Below are 19,621 nucleotides of genomic sequence, written 5' to 3'. Positions count from 1 at the left end.
TCTGCAGTTGCTGAGACTTTCAAGATTGGTTTTGTATATTTTGTATTATTTTCTCTATTCTTATCAGTAGCATCAGCAAAACATCTTTAACTTTTCCAACTCTCTTCTCTCTGTCCTTCTTTCCCTCCCGATCGCCTGTGCTGAGTGGGAAGGGGGGAGAGGGAGGGGCAAAAGGGGGAAGTGGGGGGGGAGAGGAGGTTGACAACACATCTGCCAGGGTTTGATTGTCACCCCGCAATCTTAACCCTCGACACCCCCATCCCGCTGCTCCCTTACGGAGCTCGAGCTGCACCGCCTGCCCACACCAGGACCAGGCATCGCCAGTGGGTGTTACACAACTCACGGTCTCCTTCAGGACCTGAAAATGTTGTGTATTTTGCTTGGCCAAACCTAATTTAACACTGTTCGAAGTCTGGTCTACGCAAACACAGCCATCGTGTGAGCTACGAAATACTTTGATTCCATTTCCTAACCTTTATGGGGACTTTTATGTATACTTTCCAGTGATATACTGTGCTTCTAAGGCATATGGGGAACAATAAAGAGTTTCCCTGGAGCTAATTAAGCTAATCATGGCTTCTAGATCAAATTTTCTGTAAGATTTTTTACCTTGTATTGCTAAAATAAAACAACTGTGCTCTTACACAGGGATCATCTGATATCAGACAAACTTCACATGGGTGTCTCTCTCCGCAGAGAGAACGTCTGGGGGTATTTCCCAAAATTAAACGTTCAAAAAGCGGATTTTTCCCCCATTTTCCCCAGGTTACGTAGGATGAAGAACATTCTCCTCTTGCCCCATAAAGACTCAGCACTCAGCACAGAAAAACCCTCATTGCCCCCCAGATCTCCAAGCACCTGATGCAAAGGGAAAACTAATGGTAAGAAACACATTCCCTGCGTTTTATGGCAATAATGAGTTAAACCCTGGCAGCCCGGGCCTGGATCCCAGCTATTCATTCCAGTTCCTATTAATGTTTACCACTTTTCTCCAAAAAAAAGGGGGAGGCCTATGAAGGAGAGAGGAGAAGCAGAATAAAGGAGTAAACGCTGCCAGAGCCGCTATTCCCCCTCACATGGGTGTAGCAAGACCAGGAATGTGGTGTTTGATCCAAAATGATGTTTCATCTGTAAAAGAAGTCAGGGGGAGATTTTCTTATCGCTACAGACGTCGGCTCCATGCAAGCGCCTGTGTTAGAACGGGGGTCCCGTCCCTGCCCCCCGGGCACGAGGGACCTTCTGCAATGTGACCCTGTGGTCCCGCGAGCACCCTCCTCCTCGCGTCCTCTCGCTGGTCCCGGCACAACGACACGCGGGGGGTGAGGGTGGGGAGCAGCCTGTCCCAAAGCGGGAGGGGAGCAGAGCCCTCCCCTCTGCGGGGTCACATCTTGAGCAGAGAGAAGAAAGGGCTTTGCCATAGCAAATCTCCACCGGGTCTCCCCGAGGAACCCCGGGTTGGCATCATTTCCACCAGGGAACTCCCCGTGCGCTTTGCTGGACCTGAGCTCTCCAGCCCTTGCTACAACCCCAGTGACTCACGACCTGCCCATACTAATAGATCAGCATATGCTGTTCCCACCCAGCGGGCTGCAGCCTGCTGGGGTCTGTCCTGCACCTCACAACAGCGCTGGGAGTGCTCAACACTCCTGTCCAAAACCCACACTCATGTTCTGCAAAACCGCATCTCCTCCCTTTCTCTATAGAGAAAACACTTTTGTGGAAGGTCGCAGCCCATCCCTTGCCTTGACAGCTAAATGAGGAAGCAGTTCTCATTTCCTTCGCCTGCCTTTTGGCCACAATGGTCCAGACACTCCAAAACAGCATTTCCATCGTAAGAAGGACATTGAAATACCAGAGGGAGTGCTGAGGAGGAGCCTGGGGCTGGAGCACAAGTGTGATGGGAGCGGCTGAGGGACCTGGGGGTTCAGCTGGAGAACAGGAGCTGAGGGGAGACCTTCTGATCTCTGAACTGCCTGAAAGGAGCTTGGAGCCAGGGGGGTCGGGCTCTGCTCCCCAGGAACAAGCGCCAGGAGCAGAGGAAACGGCCTCAAGTTGCCCAGGGGAGGTTGAGGTTGGATCTGGGGAACAATTTCTTCCCCAAAGGGCTGTGGGGCATTGGAACAGGCTGCCCAGGGCAGTGCTGGAGTCACCATCCCTGGAGGGCTGGACAGACGGACATGAGGTTCTCAGGACATGGGGCAGTGCCAGGGGTGGGTTATGGTTGGACTTGATGAGCTTGAGGGGCGTTTCCAACTGAAATGATTCTTCGATTCTATGATTCTATTCTGAGGTGCGTTGTCCATCTCCCTCCATCAGCAGCAGATGTCTTGCCCTGTTCCTGGACCACCCGAGACCCTCCTGGTGAGGTCAGCATCTCTTCAACCTTCAGACCGTTGGACAAACCCTTGCTCTGCAGGGCTCCCCCTGGTCCTGCTCCAGCCTCCAGAAGCCCAGACCCTACCCAGCAATGTGCAGAGGACAAACCGGCATCTCCTCTGGCTCCAGAGTGCACCAGGCAGGCTCGGAGCGGTTAATGCCGAGCAGCTGCAATCCCCACCACAGCCCTAATTGGATTCACACCGTGGAGGGGTCAGCGCGAAGCAGGACGGAGAAGAATTAAAGCAATGGAAAGAAAGACGCTGTATTCTTGCTTCCCAGATGGAGAGGGAGGAGAGGGAGAAGCCCAAAGAGCAGCATCCACAATGACATGGAGCCACGGCCGGCTGGGAGCATTCAAATTGTCAACAACCCTGTAGAAAAGGCAGACAAATTCCTGTTTTGTACTTGGGCAGGAGCCAGGTGATGTAATCATCTTATAGGATGATGGTGAAATACTTTCCATTCCAGCAGTAACTCAAGATGTTAAATAGCAGTTCCTAAAGTTAAACATCATTAAATCAGTATGTCAGGATAGCATTTACCTAGGAGTTTTTGAAGAGAAGGCTGGTGAGCCAGTGGACGGTTAACGTTCACTTTCCACACGCTGTGGAGTAGTAGGATGTTTCAGAGACGTAGGAAAGAGCTATTTGTTAAATGAGGCAGCCCTGGCTATTTTAGGACTGCCACTGCAACGTCAGGACCGGTCAAATAAGGATGTGCCAGCTACAGCACTCAGTCAGCCAAGGATTAAAGGAAGGTTGTAATAGTAGTGCCAACCTACACACATTTATGGAAAACAGCTTAAGGCAAATTTGCCTCGTATGGTTTTTGATGCAATTACAAGATTGGCTGGGAGAGGTAACCGCGCTAATGCAAGGCACCCAAACTTGTGCGGAGCGTTTCCCTCGGTAACACATGATATTTTGATTCAGGAATTAGAGGGTCGACAGACACCGTGGGACATACTCAATGCATTAAAACTTGGCGAGCCGATGCTGCTCTGGTCGGAGATCTAAGCGGGGATATGCAGAGAGCAGGTCTGTTTCTACTAGAGCCAACAAATTTGGTTCATGCCTCTGGGCTATTTAACATTTTTATCAATGACCCAGGAGAAAGCCCAAAGCGTTCCAAATCAAGTCAGCTGATGACATGGAAGTTGTAGTGCGGTAAATGCTGGAGATGACGGGTTCCCGACACACAGCAATCCGGGTGCCTCCCGAGCTGGGCACAAGCAAGGAATGTGCGTTTGAGTACAAACGCGTGTCAAATCCCACCTCTGGGGACAAGAGCCACAGGGTCTGCTCCCAGTCCCACTGGGAAGGACCAGGGTCCTGCAAAAGCACCTAGTGAAGCACCAGTGTCAAAATGGTTAAAGCAAAGCGGGGGTGTGGGAAGAGGGAAATGTCAGCGTCACCCCCGGCTGGTCACTGTACATGGGCCGGTGGCTCTGCTCTGCCAGCAGAAAGGTTCAAGTGGTGCCAAGGGCCGGGAAGAGCCAAGAAACTGGCCAAAAACCTCACCAGAGGAGTGAGGCTGAGGATTGCTCTGAAACGGACACGGAGAAGACAGAAGTGATGGACAAAGCTCACCGAGGTCCACGCGCCAAGTCACAGCCAGGGGTGAGAAGGCAGGAGCGACCACTGGAAGCGTTGAAGGGGCAACTCCCCATCTCTGGAAACATTTACACCACGACTGGCTGTATCTGCTCCCGCTCCATCAGGAATGCTTCCTGCAAGAACTTAATTACCTCTAGGGCCTTACAATTTACTGGCTGAGTCCAGCACTATCGGTTGAGGGCCAGGCCTGAAACAGGCAAGGAGCCAGAAATAGACTCTTATCTTCAAAACATCACGTACTTACGGGACGTGGCTGTAAGACGGCTCTGACATGCCCTTCCCCAGCACATCAGAAAGCTGCACGCCCCTCCAGGCCCTCAGTACAAGCTCTGAAACCCAAACTCGGCAGGGCAGGGACAGAGCCCCACCACGTCCCGCGCCTCGGTGACGCATGAGCAGCTCCGGGTCCTCGACACGGTGTACGTGCACATCGCGGGCTCCGCACCGCGTCCCCGGCACACGGTGGGGTGATGGCAGATCTGCTGTGTTCGACATCAAAATAACATGTAAGTACGTGTAGAAAAGCCCATCATGGAGCCCACATGTAGGACCCACTTCTGCAAGGTCACGGCCATACCCAGACCCCCCAGCCAGCCCTGTACAGTCCCAGACTGTATGTACCTAAGGTCCCTATACCCCAGGTGCAGCCCAGCACAGCAACAACTCCAGAGGCCCTTTAGAGCTGGACTTGGGCTGGGTCAGTGCTGGAGCTGACCTGGGAGTACCGAGCTGGGCTGGCAGTGGAACCAGGTTGTGGTGTCGGTAGGCTGGATGGGACCAGCACCAGGACAGATGAGGGAGCTGGAGCTGGGTCAGGACCCCACATCCCCCCTCCTGGCTCAGGGAAGGAGCAGAGGAAGGCAATGCAGGCTCCCTCCCTGCCCCCGATCTTGGTGGGACACAATGTTGACCCCTCAGGCTGCCACAGGGCTGGCCCAGCTCCACCTCAAGCTGGAGAAGACAGGTGGCAGCCTGTATCTTCCACAGACCACCTAGATGACCCGTTTTTTCCTCTTCCCAGCACATCACCAGCTCCTCTCCTCCTCAGAAACACTGTCACCCCAAGGGGTGATGCCACATGTCCCTCACAACAAGACTGTGTCACCACAAGCTTCTGCAAGGCAAAACCATCCCTTGTGACCGTGACAAGACCAGGACTGTCCACGCTCGAGCGCAGCATACAAGAGGCTGCCTGCTGTGACTGCAGTGACCAGACCCATGGGGAGATGTCCTCCAGAGATGGAGATGGATGCAGGGTTTAACCGTGAGGACCAGCAGCCAGTGTTCGCCATCCCTGCCGAGGCGGAGATCGTGCAGCAGCGTTCAGCCACCGGCCAGCGCACACGGAGCGAGCAGGCAGCACAAAAGCTCTGCCTGCGCCGCTGCACAGGGAGCCAATGAATACGGGCGGCAGAGAGAGAAACGCGCTTCGTGTGCTGCATGGGAGGGACGGGCGGGGGAGCGGGGGAGGCGGCAGACAAAGAACAGGGAGATGGAGAAAAAGATGCAGGCGGGGAGCAGGAGAAGGTGAAGCGGAGAAGGGGGAGGATGGGGCTGGGGGGCGGTGGGGGGAGACGCGTGCGGGGAGCAGCGCGGCGGAAAGGAGCCGGGAAGCGAGCGGAGCAGCGGAACGAGGAGCAGCGGGCAGCCGGCCCCGCGCAGGGCCCTGCGGGATTGGCGAGCGAGGCCCAGCGAAATGAAAATCTCTTAACCACACAGAATTGTTAACTGCCCCCAAATCCTTTTGTGCTGGGGCTGCAAGCTTAGAAGAGCTTAAGCTGTTAGATGCATGAACTTCCTCCATAAATATCCCTTGTGTGCACTGCCGTGAGCGGGCTTGCACTGTATGAGCCAGATGAAAAGCCCAACGGAGAAGTGAGCAACTCCTTCCAGCGCCTTGCGGCTGCACCGAGCAGCCGGCATGGCTCGGGATGCCCCTCGGCACCAGGAGCCCTTGGCGGGGCCACATCCCCTGCAGTCCCCGCCACATCCCGTTTGGGCGACCAAGCTGTGTGCGAGCACTTCACCCTACAAGCCAGTTTGGATTTGCTTTTGTTTTGCTTCTGGAAAGAGGCCCAGATTCCCTCCCACCCCTCGAAACATGAGAAAACCTGCCGGCCACATGTACAAGTGAGTCTCCCAAACCTGACGGCTTGTACGCTGCCTCTGCACGGACCGGGGACAGGACACGACAGGAAGGGGCAGGGATGCAGGATGGTGTCCTCAGGTCATATTGAGCTGAGCTATGGAGGGGACTCTTCTCTCCGCCCGGCTGAGCCAGGGTGACCAGCCTGTCCTCAGTCCCCTGTGGGGCTCACTGGGGAAGCTGTGGGAGGATGGGGATGCTGTGGCTGTCCTGCCAACCCACGGCTGGCTCTGCTCCTGGTCCCCACTCTTCTTCTGGGGCTGCTGGGGGGAACGCAGCTTGTGTCCCAGCCCAGCACAGCCCTGGGGTCCCATCGAGCCCCGATCGCCAGCCCAGTGTGGGAAGGGGAAGGGGATGGGGAAAGGGAAGGGGAAAGGGAAGAGGAAAGGGAAGGAAAGGGGTAGGGGAAAGGAAGGCAGGCAGCCACGGAGCCAGCAGCCCCACAGAGACGGCGGCTGATGGACACCACATGATTAACGACAGTGGGGAGCGCAGGGCCGGGCACACATCAACACCGGCTGGAGAAACAGCTGCCGAGGTACCGGTCCTCCCCAAATCCTGCTGTGACGCAGACAAAGAGGAGATGTGGCCTCTCTCTCCTGATCGCTCCCTCCAGCTCGGCCCCTCGCTCCTGCCGCTCCGTCTCCCCTCCCGGCCCCGCTGGTCGGGCTGCAGGAACCCTGAGATGTGCAAAGCGCCCGTCCCTCGGCTGGGCTGGCAGTGGGACCAGGGACCCCCGAGAAACCGCGGCTGCAGAGCAAAGCGCCGCACAGGGCTGGGTCTGCTCGGGAAAAAGAAAACAACAGGCTGAGATGGAAAAGCTGACATGAATCATTCTGGCTTTCTGGTGTTGCTACGAATGCTTCTCTTGGGTGTCGTAAAACAGCCGTCTTCCCTTCGAGGCAGGGATCAGCCCAGCTGCCTTTCCACCCCGCGCTGCAGCAGCACAGCCATGCTGTCCCCGTCCCCGCAGCAGCTGGGGGACACTTGGCCACACCGAGCTCAGTAGGCAGAGACGTTCAGTGGGTCACTGAGGAGCAGCTCAGAGCACAGGTATCAAATAACACACCCAGCACATCAGGAGGCTTCACATGTGAGCAGCCCAGCCAGCAGCAGGAGACGCGGTGCCCTCTCCGAGGGGACAGTCCGACCTGCGGTCCCGACCCAGCGCGGCCAGACTTCACCCCCCTCTCCGGTGTGTCCAGCTCCTCACCACCAGCACCTTCCCCATCCTTGTTTGGTGCCCCCAGCCACCCCCACCCACAGCAGAAGAGAGGAGACAGCGATGCCCACTGACACATCTAGAATTGATCCCAGAGAAGCCCCCGCTCTGCTTGGAGCGTGCCGACGGTATCAAACCTGTAACGGGATTTTGATGTTCAGCCAGGACAGTGGGGAGAAGAGCCCGTGGTTTGCTCTGTACATGGTGGAGCCACTGGTGCTCCTTCAACATGCAACTCTCAGGACCTCATTTCTCTCCCAGTAACCCCACGGCTCCTTCCCCTCCCTCCCCAAGCCCAGGTTGACTTTCCTTCCCCCGTACCTTCGGCACAACGGAGGAGGAGCACGGAGAGGGGTCCAGGCACCGTGCTTTAAGGGTGGGTGGCACAGAGATGCTGTGTCTGTAGGACCACACTGGCTCCATGGAGCTCCAGGAGTCCGCTTAGAACATCTACAGGGCAGCAAACCTCTGGCTGCTGAGAGAGCTCCAGGGTCAGGCCTGGTCCAGGCTGGGAAGGTGAGTCTGGCCCAAACAGCCCGTGACCACATCCCACCCTGGGCTGTTTGCCCCTCACCAGGAAAATGCTGCAGACAATTTGCTACCTCCCACAGCATCACCTTGGGATGCCTGCACCCCTGCTCCTCTCACCCCACACGCATTTCAGTTCATGACAAGGCACAGGGCACAAACTGAAGTGAAAACAGCCCTAGTATTTTAGGAGGTGACTGAAGACACCACGGCTACAGACATGTGTGTCCCTCCAAGACCTGCAGAGCATGGAGGGTACCAGTGACAAGCTGGCAGCGCTGGACCCCATGACTCTGAGGACACAGAGGTAACATGGAGCCTTTGCAACGGATGGATGTGCCCAGGGCAGGAATGGAGGAGCTGGGGAAGGAGTCAGCGTCCACACCCATGCTGCTCTGCCCGCCCCGTGTGCTGCTCTCCCACCCCTGCCCAAGGAGCCATCTCACGGAAATCCCAGCTGCAAATCCCGATCGGCACCACCGGCACAGCCCATGGGCAGCAAGGCGAGCGCGCAGAGCGAGACCGACGGCGAGCGGTTACCTCTGCAGACGGTGCCGTTCTCCACCGACTCGTAGCCCGCCCGGCACATGCAGCGGCCGATGGGCACCAGCCACTCGCCATCCCCGTTGCAGTACAGCTTGATGGGCACGTCCACCTCCTCCGCGTTGGCGATGCATGTTCCCCGGGCTGCCACCAGCGAGGTGCTCTCTGCTCCCGAGAGGGTTTCTTGGAAGACAGCCCCATTCTGGATCACGCGGGGACACTTGCGGTAGAAGACACGGACGGCGATTAAGGACATGCAGCCTCCATAGTCCTGGAAGGCCAGGTAGAAACCATTCTTGGAGACAGGCCCAAAACTGCGCACCTCAGTGTTAATCTTCATCACTCGTCCACCCAGGTCCACCTGCGAGAAGCTCTCGTCAGCAGCGATCGTGTCCACCTTCATCCAAGGATTCTCCATCCAGTTAGGAAAAGTCTTGGTGGCCGAGTCAAAGTCTGACTCAAAATAGTAAAGGTTAAAAGTCTCCTTACAGGAGCCTGGGACATTAGGGATGCTGCTGCAGTCCCGGACAGAAAATTTCATCTCCACGTGGATGCGGTGCGCTCCTCGCCTCCGGATGTACTTGGTCCGGAGCCAGTTGTTTTGGCTGGATTCAAAGACGTTGCACACCTGGTAGGTGCGAATTGTGTTCATGTTCTCATCGTACCCGCTCACCTCTTCCCACTGCAGACAGGACACACAAAGTCAAGGGGCTGCATCGAACCCGTGCTCCCCGTCTCAGATACTCCCAGCCCCATCGTGCCCCAAGCAGGCAGGCTCTGCCCACACCAGCCGCCCCACGCCGTGCCCCACACCATGGCCACCCCATCACAGCAGCAGCCCCATGGGCGCCCAGCACCTCACACAGTTCCAGCACCTCCTGCACACCCCACACCCACACAGCTCCACGCTGCTCCGGCAAGCTGTGACCCACACTGTGCACCACTGTGCCATGGGGACGAGGTGGCACAAGCCCCCGGCAGAGCTTGGGGCCATCTTGGCACCAGCAGCACCATGCTCCCTGCCCGATTTCTGCTAAAGCATCTCTGCAGGGTGGCCGGGCATGGGAGACCATGACCCCCCCTGCAGCAGCAATGACCTCAGCTGGGGCTCTCGCCCGTGGGCTGCACCGCACTGCGGAGCCTCTGACAAAACAAGAGGATGCTGTTAGCAGACCTTGCCCCACTAGTGCTGCTACAGTTATAGATGTGGTAGACAGGACCCACTTTCTCAGGAGTCCTTAAAACAGCCATAAACCCTCCTGGCTGGAGGAACCGGCCAGTATCAGCAGCCCCTCCCAGAGGAGGGTTTGTGGGAGCCCGGCTGACCCCGCTGTGCACCAGCAAGGGTGTGCTGGGCTGGGCCCTGCTGGTTCAGTCTTGGGTCCCTCACACCAAGAAAGGCCTTGAGGTGCTGGAGCGAGTGGAGAGACGGGAACAGAGCTGGTGAGGGGCTGGAGCACAAGTGTGATGGGAGCGGCTGAGGGAGCTGGCGGGTTCAGCTGGAGAACAGGAGCTGAGGGGAGACCTTCTGATCTCTGAACTGCCTGAAAGGAGCTTGGAGCCAGGGGGGTCGGGCTCTGCTCCCCAGGAACAAGCGCCAGGAGCAGAGGAAACAGCCTCAAGTTGCCCAGGGGAGGTTGAGGTTGGATCTGGGAACAATTTCTTCCCCAAAGGGCTGTGGGGCATTGGAACAGGCTGCCCAGGGCAGTGCTGGAGTCACCATCCCTGGAGGGCTGGACAGACGGACATGAGGTTCTCAGGACGTGGGGCAGTGCTGGATTTAGGTTATGGTTGGACTCCATGATCAAAATGATTCTATGGTGACCCTTGTCCCTGCCCCTTCAAGAGCCAATATGCTTTGGGGTCCTTCCTGCAGGTGTGCACAGGTCCCAGTCCTGGCTGTCTCAAATTGGACCTGTGGGATGTCCTGTGAGCTCTGGCACAACAGTAGCATCCTTCTCAGAGAGACAGCCTAATGTGACATATTTCTCCATGGGAAGCTCAGCCCATCTCCCCACAGCCGACCAGCACCTGACTGGGGGGATTCTCTGCAGAGCTCGGGGCTGTTGTGACTCTCCTGGTCCTGTCCTGCTCCCTACCCTTTCCCCAGGGTGATGTTTTCCAAATCCTTCAGTGCTTTCTGTTATCTCCATCCTCTGTAGGCCGGGGAGACTTCAGGGCAGGTGATGAACCAGGCAAGGGCAGAGCCTGTAACGGCCACAACTCCCCTGCCATGAGCACAGATGGGAAAGGGTCTTTTTGGGGAGGAGAACCTTTCACTTGGCTCACCAGAGCATCCTCCCCAGCCCAGACCTTGCTGGAGGGCAGAGCATCCCCTGTGCTGCCCCCTCCCCACCCGCAGCTCCTCGTGACGCCGGCGGCGCAGAGCGGGGTCCAGCCAGCGTGTCCACGGCCCCAGCCAGCTGGAACGGCTTCTCGTGCACTTGTTCACAAAGCTGCTCAAGCGGAAGCCGAGCTGTTTCCCATGGACGTGAACCTCTGAGCACAACCCTGCCCTGGAAGCGGGACTGCGAGACCCTGGGCAGGGTGGTAGCACCACCAGTGCATCCAGCCCAGACCCAGCACCAGCGCCAGGACCGAGCTCCGCAGGGAAACCCTGCAGAGGCCGAGCACCCCCAGCCCCTCGGACTGCAAACGGCCTCCCAAGGGCAGCCAGGACTGCGGAGGGAGGCTCACGAGATGGAAGACAGATTGCTCCTCGCATATCAAGGCTAAGAGCCCAACAGAAGGCTGTCAGGGAAGATTCCCAAACAGCTCCAACCGCTCCTGACTGGCAGTGGTTGTAAACCTGCTGCCATCGCAGGGGGAGGAGGAAAGCATCCTTGCAAAACACAGGGGAAGCATTTGTTTCATTTTCCAAAAATAAATGTGTTGTGGTAGTGGAAAATTGAAGGATCTCCCCGTTTTTTAGGGCACCAGTTGGGAGGGGAATGAAAGAATAGAGGACAAGGCACAGCGAAGCAATTCCTTCCCCTGCCCTGGCCCTGATGTGGCCCTGCCTGGACACCCACTCTGGAACAGCGTGTCACCCACCAGGACCCAGGGGTGCCCACCCACCCCTGCACAGCCCCAGGGAGCGCTCAGGACGAGGCTGAATTGCTCAGCCTGGCTGGGCAGGAGCAGCATGTGGTGGTACCTGGGGATGAACAGCAGGGCACAGGCACCTACGAGCAGCGTGGGAGCTCTATGGCAAGGGAAAAAGCAACTGTTCAGGCTTTCAGCTCATTAATAATCACCGAAGAGCAATAAATAAACAGGAGAACATCCAGCAGTTTGTTTTTTCCAGGTGATGCTGGCTGCACCCAGCCTTGCCAGCACCAAGCAACCCATGGATGGGATGCTCTGCCTTGTCCTGCCCGTGGGCACACGGCCATGCTGGGAGCAGCGGTGAAGGCACCACGGCGTCGGCACCCATGACATGCACAGCGCAGGGCACGACGTGTGCCATGTCCCCCCAGGTGGGGATAGGAGGCGATTCCCACCAGCAACGTTGGGGCTGCACTGGAGTTTCCAGACAAGCATCTCCAGCCCGCTGGGGGCCCTGGGAGCACCCCGGGGTCAGGCTCAGGACCCCCAGCACCCTCCCGCATGCCCGCAGTGCTCGGGGGGCTCCCGAGCTCCCTTTTCTCAGCTGAGAGAAAAAGTCACCCCCGCGCACCAGCCCCTGCGCTTCCTCGATGCTTAATTAGAAGCCTCTCCCTTTCTCCTTGCTCTCTAATTAACATGCCGGGAGCTCAAAAGAAGAAGGCAGCACAATAATACGGGGAGACGGCTTCCAGCAGGCCCAGGCCTCATTACCGCGGGGCTGGGGAGCCGGGAGCAAGGCGTGCTTTACATATGGAAACACCGCAAACAAGAAAGGCTGGGCCAGGAGAGAAAAAGACTTGACCTGTGCTCCCGCCTATTGTGCGCCCGTCATCCCCCTCGGCGGCCGGGCCGGCGCTGGCGGGGCCGCGGCTGCGGGCGGGCGCGGGGCTTTATCATGGTGATGGGGACGGTGCTGGCAGCGCCCGTGCCCCAGCGCGGCGGGCCTGCTCAGGAACCAGGTTTAATCTCCTCAATGGAGGCTTTTCTTGGCCATTTATGTTCTTCTGCCAAGTCGGCTCAGGGAGGGGACTTGCTGTCAGCACTGAGGTGAGGTCTGGAGAAACATCTTCATCCAGGGGGATGGAGGGGAGGATGGAGCTGAATTGCTACCTCTGCACAAGGGGATGCGGAGCATCTCCAGGCTTCGTCTGGGCTGGTTTGGGCCACCCACGCCCGGGGGAGCAGGTCGGGGATGTCGTGCACAGGGGCTCACGCTGCTGCCGGTTACCACAACCAGAGCCTGTGGGATGCCCTCAAGCACCTCGATGCCCACGCAGACCCCGTAGGACATGGAGGTGGCTGGGGCAGAGGAGGGGAGGGTGGGAGGGTGCAGAGGTGCACTGCCTTCTTTCAGCTCTTCTTTAAAGGAGCTTGTTCCAGGTGGTCTTGGGATGTGGCTCAGGGAACTCTTGGCACAAGAGAGACAGTCACTGCTGAGCCAGCAAATGTCCGTCCATGAGATGCCAGGGATGCTGGACAGACATTTCAGGGCTGTGAGTGCAGCCTCACAGGCCAAAGCCTCCACATCCTTTTCTGCTGCAAGTGACAGGCAATGGGATAACACGTGAAACACTGGGGACTAATGGCAGTGGCCTTGGCATTTCATTACTCCCTCTCCCTGATCGTTAACTGCCTGAAGGCCAGCTTTATGGAAGGTATGATCTTCCAAACATCATGTTGACCTGATGCTGTAAGGTGAGAGTTACACCCAACCAGCATTCAGGTATTTTTTTTGAAGCATAACCTCCTAGAAAACTACTGGAAACCTCAACCGTCATTCTCTTTTGTGCTCTTCCCATTAGACCTTTTCACTTCAGCAGGTGACTGTTGCTGAGCCATCCCACCTGCACTCACGTGCAGCAGGAGACCCCAGGTTGGGCTCTGGGTAAAGTGACCGGATAACTCACCCCCGAGGGAGGATGCACCGTCCAGCCCAGCTCTGCCGTTGCCGTTGTGGAGTCCATCAGCGTCTCTGCGGGAGGAAGGTGAAACAAGGAGTCAATGGCCACCGAGTCAACACCCCGAGGCTGGCAAAGGGGAAGGGGGTGGAGAGGAGCCAGAACTGGGCCGCAGCCACCGAGCCCACACTGTGCCACGCTGTGGCCAAATCTCGGCCGGGGAGGAGCCCAGCGTCGCCCCTCTCCACCAGATCGGCTTCCCCACCCACTGCCCGCTCCTCCTCTCCTGCAGCGCAGAGGGATGTGCTCTTACACCTACCAGCCCAGATGGACTTTCCTCCTCAAAATCCAGGACCAGGTACCACAGCGCAGAGCAGCTCTGCTGCTGAGAAACCCTGAGAGGGTTTCCTCCGTCATCTCCCAGTTTCTTTTGCAAAAGCAGGGTATTTTTTAACAGCGTTTTGCACGGTAGGCAGAATCCTTGGTGATGCGGTAGCACACGGGAAGGAACAGCACTTTTGGGACTTAAAAGTACTAAAAAATTAAACCAACACTAAAGCAAGTTTTCCAGGCAATTTAGGTTGAAATAGGTCAGGCGATGCTACCGCTGACCAGTGCGGAGCAGAGAAAGTCTCCGTAAGCCACATGGGCAGCAAAGTCTCCTTGTCCTGTCTGCAGCTCATCACGCTTCCAGCACTGAAGTTTTTTGCATCCCGAACAGCTATAGGTTGGCCTAACCACACTGACGCCACGAGAAGGGATGCTCGGGTTATGGTTCTGCAATACTTGAGTTAATGGCGGCAGGTGCTCCCCATGCAACGCGGGAACGGGCTGGACGGCCCCATCAGAAACACACTGGACAGACACTTCCACGGGTGTAACCGTCCTTCCCCCAGGTCTGTGGTCGCATGCTCATTGCAGCATAGGGATTTTTCTGCACCGTGCTTAATGCTGATGTTTTAAGAAAATAAGACAATGTTCCAGTGTTTAGGAAATGGGATTTAGAAATCACACCCAAAGGTTTCAGCACGCCAAGGCTGGGCTTGGGAAGAGCATGGCGCTTGTGGGGCAGACGGCACAGGGCAGCGCACAGCCCGTGATCCTGCGGCTGAGACAGGGTGATGCCCACGAAATAAATCACACCCCTCTGCTCTGCAGGGAGAATGTGAACCTGCCCTGATGTCAGCGCCGCACTCGGGATGCGAGCTGCTGGAAAGCATCCATCACCACACACGTGAGACGCAAACACTAAATCAAGCTTGTAGCTTCACTTTCCCTGCCCTCCTAACGCAGTCCAGCTTTAGGGCTCCGCAGCTCTCAAGACAAATCACAGAATCACAGAAGCCCAGTCTGGTTGGGCTGCAGGAGCTCTGCAGATCCCCAGCCCAGCCCTGCCAGCGCAGGGTCACAGAGCAGATCACACAGGTGGGGCCAGGGGCTTTGAATGGCTCAGAGAAGGAGACTCCACACCCGCTCTGGGCAGCCTGGGCCAGGCTCTGGCACCTCCCAGCACACAAGTTTCTGCTCCTGTTCACATGGAGCCTCCTGTGTTTCAGTCTGTGCCCGTTGCCCCTCACCCTGGCGCTGGGCACCACTGAACAGAGTCTGCTCCATCCTCTGACACCCACCTGAGATATTGATCATTGATCAGATCCCTCTCAGCTTCTCTTCTCCAGCTCAACAGCCCCAGCTCTCTCAGTGTCTCCTCATCACAAAGATGCTCCAGAGCCCTCAGCATCTTTGTAGCTCTCGCTGGACTCTCTCCAGTAATTCCTTGTCCTTCTGAAGCTGGGGAGCCCAGGCCTGGCCCCAGCTGTGCAGATGGGGCCTCCCCAGGGCAGAGCAGAGCAGAGGGGGAGGAACAACCTCCCTGACCTGCTGCTCACACTGTTCCTCACACAGCCCAGGTCCCATTGGCCTCTTGGCCACACGGGCACATTGGTGACTCACGGTCAAAAGCAGCTGATGCACAAGATGTGCCCCACTCCGTGAGCCCAGTGAGAACATTCAACCAGCAGAACCCCAGTGCTGAGATCCCCAGCCACCCTCCTATAACCCAACAAGTGGTGCCAGTTCCCATGGCCACAAGGATGGAGAGTCAGCGGCTGTAACCGTGTCCCGCTGCACCGCACCACTGAAAAAACAACCATCCTGCCCCAAATCCCCAGAAAGCATCTCCCCCTTCTCCACTTCCACTGCATTGAACAAAATCAAAGGAGGAAAAGCTCGGCCTTGAGCAGCCCCGTCACTGAAGAGACGAGCCCGCCGAGCACCGGCCGCGGTGCAGCACCTGAGCTCCCCTTCCACCCGCAACCCGAAAAGCGCCTCGGCACAGCGCTCCCTGCACCCACTGCTGGCACTACATCATTTTCAGCCGTGGGCTGTTCGATCCTCCTGGTTACAGCCAGCGGTTTCCAGTTCACAGGAAACCAGGATTTCAAACTTTGGTTTTATTCCAAGAGTAAAAAGCAAAAATAGTTCTGTTCAAGTTTTCCCACTAGGAAGAGCTCTGGAAAAGAGCTCGTCCAGAATGTTGTCATTCGGATTTATGAAATTCCTTTTTTAACTGAATACTTGTTTACATAGCTCCATAATGGTGTTTATTTTATCAGAGTATCTGGCTTTTTCATTAAAACACCAGTGGCACTTTGATCTGAGAGGAAAACAACATTTTTCACCCAGTGCCAGTGAGAAGCTTTGAAAAAAGACTTAAAACTGTTACTTTATCTCAACTATCAGTGATAGTGCCACGTTGAACGAATATTAACAGCAGTGACTATCATGTAAAAGAAGATGTACTATAAAACAATACAAATAATTCCCCAAATAAAGATAATATTTCGAAGCATTTTGCAATTTTAAAAATCTTTTACTTAATGGGAACTCAATGCAATGTCAATGATGTTCTGCAGAGCCCCACGGCCTGACCCACGGCTGCAGAACCGCCCGTCCCCTTGGAGGTGAACACCCCTCCCCTGGGAAATGAATGCCCGTCCCCTTGGAGATGAACACACATCCCCTTGGAGATGAACACCCGTCCCATTGGAGATGAACACCCGTCCCCTTGCAGATGAACACCCATCCCCTTGGAGATGAACACCTGTCCCCTTGGAGATGAACACACATTCCCTTGCAGATGAACACACATCCCCTTGGAGATGAACACCTGTCCCATTGGAGATGAACACCCGTCCCATTGGAGATGAACACCCATCCCCTTGCAGATGAACACCCGTCCACTTGGAGATGAACACACATCCCATTGGAGATGAACACCTGTCCCCTTGGAGATGAACACCTGCCCCATTGGAGATGAACACCTGGCCCATTGGAGATGAACACACATCCCATTGGAGATGAACACCTGTCCCCTTGGAGATGAACACTCATCCCCATGGAGATGAACACCCATCCCAGCTGGCCCGGGGACACCTTGTTGTGACACAAGACGAGGAGGAGTAGAAATTCAGAGGTTTCAAGCAGGTTTTTCCAATGGTCAATTATCTTCTCATTAAAAAAGATCCTCCGTTAATTTCAGTCTGAATTTACACTATTCATCTGCCAGCTATTAGATTTCCTTTTACTTGTACAAAGACTCTGCTATCCAAAACCTCCTTCCCCTGCTGTGGTGCTTAAGGGTGGCAAATGAATCATCTCCAGGATAACTAAATCAGCTGAGCTGCTTTATTCCTCCACCCTAAAACAGGTTCCTTTCTTTGAGGCTCCTGTTTGTCAACCTTCTTTGCACCAGGTGGACCCCAAGGCTGTGGTCCCATTGCCCACAGGTGTAGCATCCCAGTGCGCCCCTTTTTGAACACCTTTTCTACCAAACCACTGCCCTGTCTGCAGGCCATCTGGAGATGGAGCGGTACAACAGCACTTCGCAGCATTGCCTGAATTACAGAAAACGGTGAATAACTGGTCCCCGTGAATCAGAGTGAACGCGGCTGGTCACAGTGACTGCAAAAGTGGGTGTGAAGCCAGGATGGGATTCAGTGGTGGGGATGGTTGACTTCAAAACATCTCACTGCTCAAATACCGGCCTGACACGGAGTTCTCGAGCCTGTCCACGTGGTCAGGATCAGCCCTCACCCCCCACCCACGGCGAGGAGGCCACGGGGTCCTCCAGGGACTTCCCTGTCTCACTCCTGAGAAGTTTCTTTCTTCCAAACAAAGGAAGCACATGGTTTCATTTCTCCACCAAACAAAATCAGGAGCCATGTCCAATGAACCAACAGATCCCTCATCTGCAGGGGCTTCTCTCCGCCGCTCTCCCAGGCTCGGATCTGCTCACATCTCCACACGGGCAGACCATGGTGGGAGGACGGCCAAGCCCTGCTCTGACATCCCGTCCTGAAAGTGCCAGCGCAGAGTCCGAACCAGGAAGGTTTAAGACAGCAAGACAAGGCCCCACCACCCGCCTCAGACGTGCAAGAGAGGTTGAGGTTTCCCTGGGGCCCATTCCTCCTCCAGCTGATGGGTTTTTATTGCCACAAGGGGACTGCGGGAGCTCATCAGAGAGGAGTTCGCAAGATGATGGATCATGGTCTGCAAGGATCTACACCAGGAGAAAGCAGCAGCAAATGGAGCTCCTTAACCCGTGAGGGAAATTGCAGCTACAGCTTTGCCTGCGAGCTGAACCCAGTAAGACACGTGGAAAGCAAGATTCAATTTCACTAGGGGGTTAATGGCCCCTGAAGAGCCATGGCCAACAGATGCAGATCTGGCCCCATTTCCATCCTTCCCCACGGCAGCTGAGCCAGGAGCTGGAGCAGCCCGTGCTGCAGGAGGTCCGCGTGGTGCCCTGTGTCCACTGAGTACGATAACCGAGGAGACACTCACGGACATCTCCGAGTGGATGGGTGACGCTGGGCACCACAACATCAGTGACAGAGTCTGCTACAGGCGCGAAGCCCACACTGGATGGGCCAGGCCCCCGGGAATGGGAACCCCCATCTCCAGAGGCAGCTCTGCCAACCACAGCCGCTCCACAGGGTTGTCCTCACTGCTCGGCCCTGGCAACTTCTGCGCCCACGGTGACCTGCGGTGGGCTGCCATGGCCATACCCCCGGCAGGTCTCCCGGTCCTACTTGTGTCTGCTCCACACTGACACCCTGCTCCAGGCACCCAACGGGACCAACCCCTGCGCTGGGGACAACAAACACAGACCTGTTTCCAGATGGGCAACTCCAAACCCAACTGTTAGCGCCCTGCCAGCCATGGAAAGGAGAAGATGCCTCGCACCTTCACAACCAGCAAACTTGGCAGCTTTGCTCACTGTCACAGCCAACATTTGCACGATACCATCCTGCCAATGTGGCGGTGCCAAGTAACGGGATGAGGGGTTGGTGCCTCAGCAGCCACAAAAAGACCCCCCTAACATCCAGGACAGAGCAAGCCCTGGCAGTGACGGTGACGACACGGAGCAAGGCGCGTGGGAGCGGCAGCAGCGGGTGTCTGGCCCCTGGCCATCGCTGGTGGCTGCCGATAGCTGCAGCTCAGTGCAATGCTCTCTCCGGAGCAGCGTTTTCTCAATATTGTTGTTTGTGTTCTTCCCTCCCGCGTGTTTATCTGCAGATTCACATGCTACCCACGGCATTATAAATAAATCTGCAGCTGCTTGAAACCAGCAGACGCAACTCTGGCCCGCTTCCCACCAGCAACCGCGCTGCTCCCCGCGGGACAGTTAGGAGATAAGTGCCTGTCCTTTTCACTTTGAAGATGCTTTCAATAAGCAACTTTCTGGCAGTGTTGGGGCCCATTGCCGCACGGCTGCCTGCGCAGGGCACGCCAGGGCTCCGGCTGGAGCGCTTTGCACCTAAACCACCAAACCACCGCCTCCAGGTGCTCAACAGCTACACTAAGGTGCTGTGCAGGTGATGATCTGCTGTGACAATGATCCGCGTGGTCTTCTCGCTGCTCCACAGGTGGGACCACAGAATCCCAGAATGTCAGGGGTTGAAGGGCCCTGGAAAGCTCATCCAGTGCAATCCCCCCATGGAGCAGGAACACCCAGCTGAGGTTCCACAGGAAGGTGTCCAGGCGGGTTTGAATGTCTGCAGAGAAGGAGACTCCACAACCTCCCTGGGCAGCCTGGGCCAGGCTCTGCCACCCTCACCAGGAACAAGTTTCTTCTCATATTTCAGTGGAACCTCCTGTGTTCCAGTTTGCACCCATTGCC

General features: G+C 56.4%; 1 protein-coding gene across 7 annotated transcripts in view; it reads right to left on the bottom strand.

Annotated features, from left to right (window-relative positions):
• Positions 1-19,621, bottom strand: part of EPHB2 (EPH receptor B2) — a 140,225-nt gene that overhangs the window by 83,757 nt on the left and 36,847 nt on the right. For all 7 annotated transcript variants that reach the window (XM_065854887.2, XM_065854889.2, XM_065854890.2 and 4 more), the window contains exons 2-3: positions 13,450-13,514; positions 8,432-9,116 (exon numbers count right to left, since the gene is read on the bottom strand). In XM_065854887.2, coding sequence (XP_065710959.1) covers positions 8,432-9,116; positions 13,450-13,514 — 750 coding nt within the window. The remainder of the gene's footprint in view (positions 1-8,431; positions 9,117-13,449; positions 13,515-19,621) is intronic.

This window comes from Patagioenas fasciata, chromosome 23, assembly GCF_037038585.1.
Source record: "Patagioenas fasciata isolate bPatFas1 chromosome 23, bPatFas1.hap1, whole genome shotgun sequence".
Lineage (NCBI taxonomy): Eukaryota > Metazoa > Chordata > Aves > Columbiformes > Columbidae > Patagioenas > Patagioenas fasciata.
Note: the sequence above shows the minus strand (reverse complement) of the source record. Positions and strands in the feature narration are given on the sequence as shown.